The 2,152-nt window shown below is 40.4% G+C and overlaps 1 protein-coding gene across 1 annotated transcript in view; it reads left to right on the top strand.

Moving 5' to 3' along the window:
* Nucleotides 1–2,152, top strand: part of ZSWIM6 (zinc finger SWIM-type containing 6) — a 149,200-nt gene that overhangs the window by 72,429 nt on the left and 74,619 nt on the right. Inside the window, 1 exon segment of the mRNA XM_025204027.1 lies at nt 1,968–2,151. Coding sequence (XP_025059812.1) covers nt 1,968–2,151 — 184 coding nt within the window.

The raw sequence follows: 2,152 nt of genomic DNA, 5'->3' as shown, positions 1-2,152 counted from the left end.
CCCGCTCGTTCTCTGTTCATGCTACAGTTTACTGCCTCTTCACATTCAGGTCCAACTGCGTTAACTGGTAAACATCCTCTCAAAAAGCTGAAGTTAGAATGTACCTAAGGTCGGCTTCCTTATAGCCCATCAGAGTAATATAACTGAAGGTAGACCCCTGACACTGACTAAACAAGGTGTCATCGAATGTACAGTGTAAACAAATGGAAGAAATGAGTTTTTCCTTTAGTCTCTTTCCATTCTTGTAACTTTATGGGTTTTCTGTAACAGTAGGAAGTGCATTTTAGACTAGAAATATTACTTTTTTCCAGTTGATCTGATGTTCCTTTGATGCCATGGTTTTAATTCTTGTTTTTCTCTCTTGTATTTCATATATCAAGACCAAGAAATTACCACCATATAGTAGGGAAATAAGTAAGCACTTCAATTCAGAACTTTCTAGGCACTTTAAAATAAACTCAGTTAGAACTTTTGTTGTCTTGGCACATAATTTTATATATGTTCCAGGTAACAAAGTCAAGTCAAAGGTTCTCCCTCACCTAACAACTCACTGGGTAGTGTTTAAGGCACCCCAGCTTCTATAGCCTGTTGTGCACAAGGGAGTAATATGGCTAGGTGACTTTGATTCCCTAGCCTGCTCCAGTATCTATCTATAACTGGGTCACCTAGGGATTGCTTTGGCATGAGTCCATAGCAAGGCTTGAAGTCTCACCCCTGGAGCTGTAGTGAGAGGCCGTAATTGCTCTACCTCTGTGTCCCCATGTCATTATATAGTCCAGTAGTGTTTTTTAAGAAAACTTTAGAGTCAAATTTACTCCCAGCATAAGGGTGCAGAGCACAGGGGGAATTTGGCTTGTTGCACTAAACCCCTGGTTTCATACATATACTTTAGATCAACTTAAAATTATAACCTGAAAGTAAAGTGCAAACAGGAAAAACTTGTATTCGTAAGGGGAAGATAAATCTGGGTTTACTGCTGACTCGGAAGCCCAGCCTTTTGTTATAATGAGATACTGATGCATCAGGAAAGGGGCAGTCTTACTGAAGTGCTTAATTTTTTTTTTTTTCCCTTGCTTGTATGACAGTCATCTTCCCCTGCCTCTTTCCACAGTCCTGTGTTGGAGGCAAGTGAGTTTGTGATATAAACTTTTCAAATACATTAAAATTCAGTAGGCTTGACTATATTTCAGCAACTGTAGTACTTCGTATCAGTAGTGCTGTACAAACCTGATTTAATCTTGTTGCATGTTTTGTGAGGATAAGCAGCAACTCACTGATGAAGAAGGAAAGACATAGAGGTTAAGTGACTTGTGTAGTGGGGTCAGTAACAAAGCTGAAACTAGGACTCTGTTCCCTGATGGCAGGGTATGGGAGCATACCACTAGAGTGCACTACTACTCCCTGTTATTAAGGGAATGTTGAAATGTGGTGGTAGGTGCAATCTGTACCTATTGAATTGGAAAAATAATGGCTGTAAGAAGTTGCAGAGGAACTGGGACTTAACATTAGTGTGACCAGGCTGAACACTCCGCCTGTAGCTATTGTTGTTCATCCAGGCAATTTTTTTAATACCAGATTTTTATGAACATTTTATACAACTTCCCCCCCCCCCCCCACAAGTGCCGAGGAAGGAAAGGTGAAAGAAAAGCAACCCCCCCCCCCCCCCCCCCCAAAAAAAAACCCCCAACAAAAACAACAAACAAACAAACAAAGAACAGCCCCAAAAACAAAAACCATGCTTAGGGAGTGATCCATCAGTAAGTTCTCTTGGGTGTAAAAAGTGTATTTAGAAAACAACAGGCAAGTGTTTAGCTTGACTGTGTAGCCGTGGAATCTAGTTCTCTATAAAGGTTCATGGCATTCCTCAAAACCAGATAATTGCTTTTTCTCCATTTTTAAAGAAAAGTATGTGACAGTGATATTACTGTAGTATTTTACAGAATAATATATGTTGTTTTCTTGCACAGGTTTCCACTTGAGTGGCACAGTGACAGAACCTGCAATGCAATCGGAGCCAGAAACTGTTTGCAATGTAGCTATCAGCTTTGATCGTTGCAAGATTACCTCAGTGACCTGTAGCTGTGGAAACAAGGACATATTTTACTGTGCCCATGTTGTGGCACTTTCTTTATATCGGATCCGCAAGCCAGAT

Source organism: Alligator sinensis, unplaced genomic scaffold (genome assembly GCF_000455745.1).
Source record: "Alligator sinensis unplaced genomic scaffold, ASM45574v1 scaffold862_1, whole genome shotgun sequence".
In the NCBI taxonomy this organism is placed as follows: Eukaryota; Metazoa; Chordata; order Crocodylia; family Alligatoridae; genus Alligator; species Alligator sinensis.
This window is presented reverse-complemented; position numbering and strand designations above follow the sequence as displayed.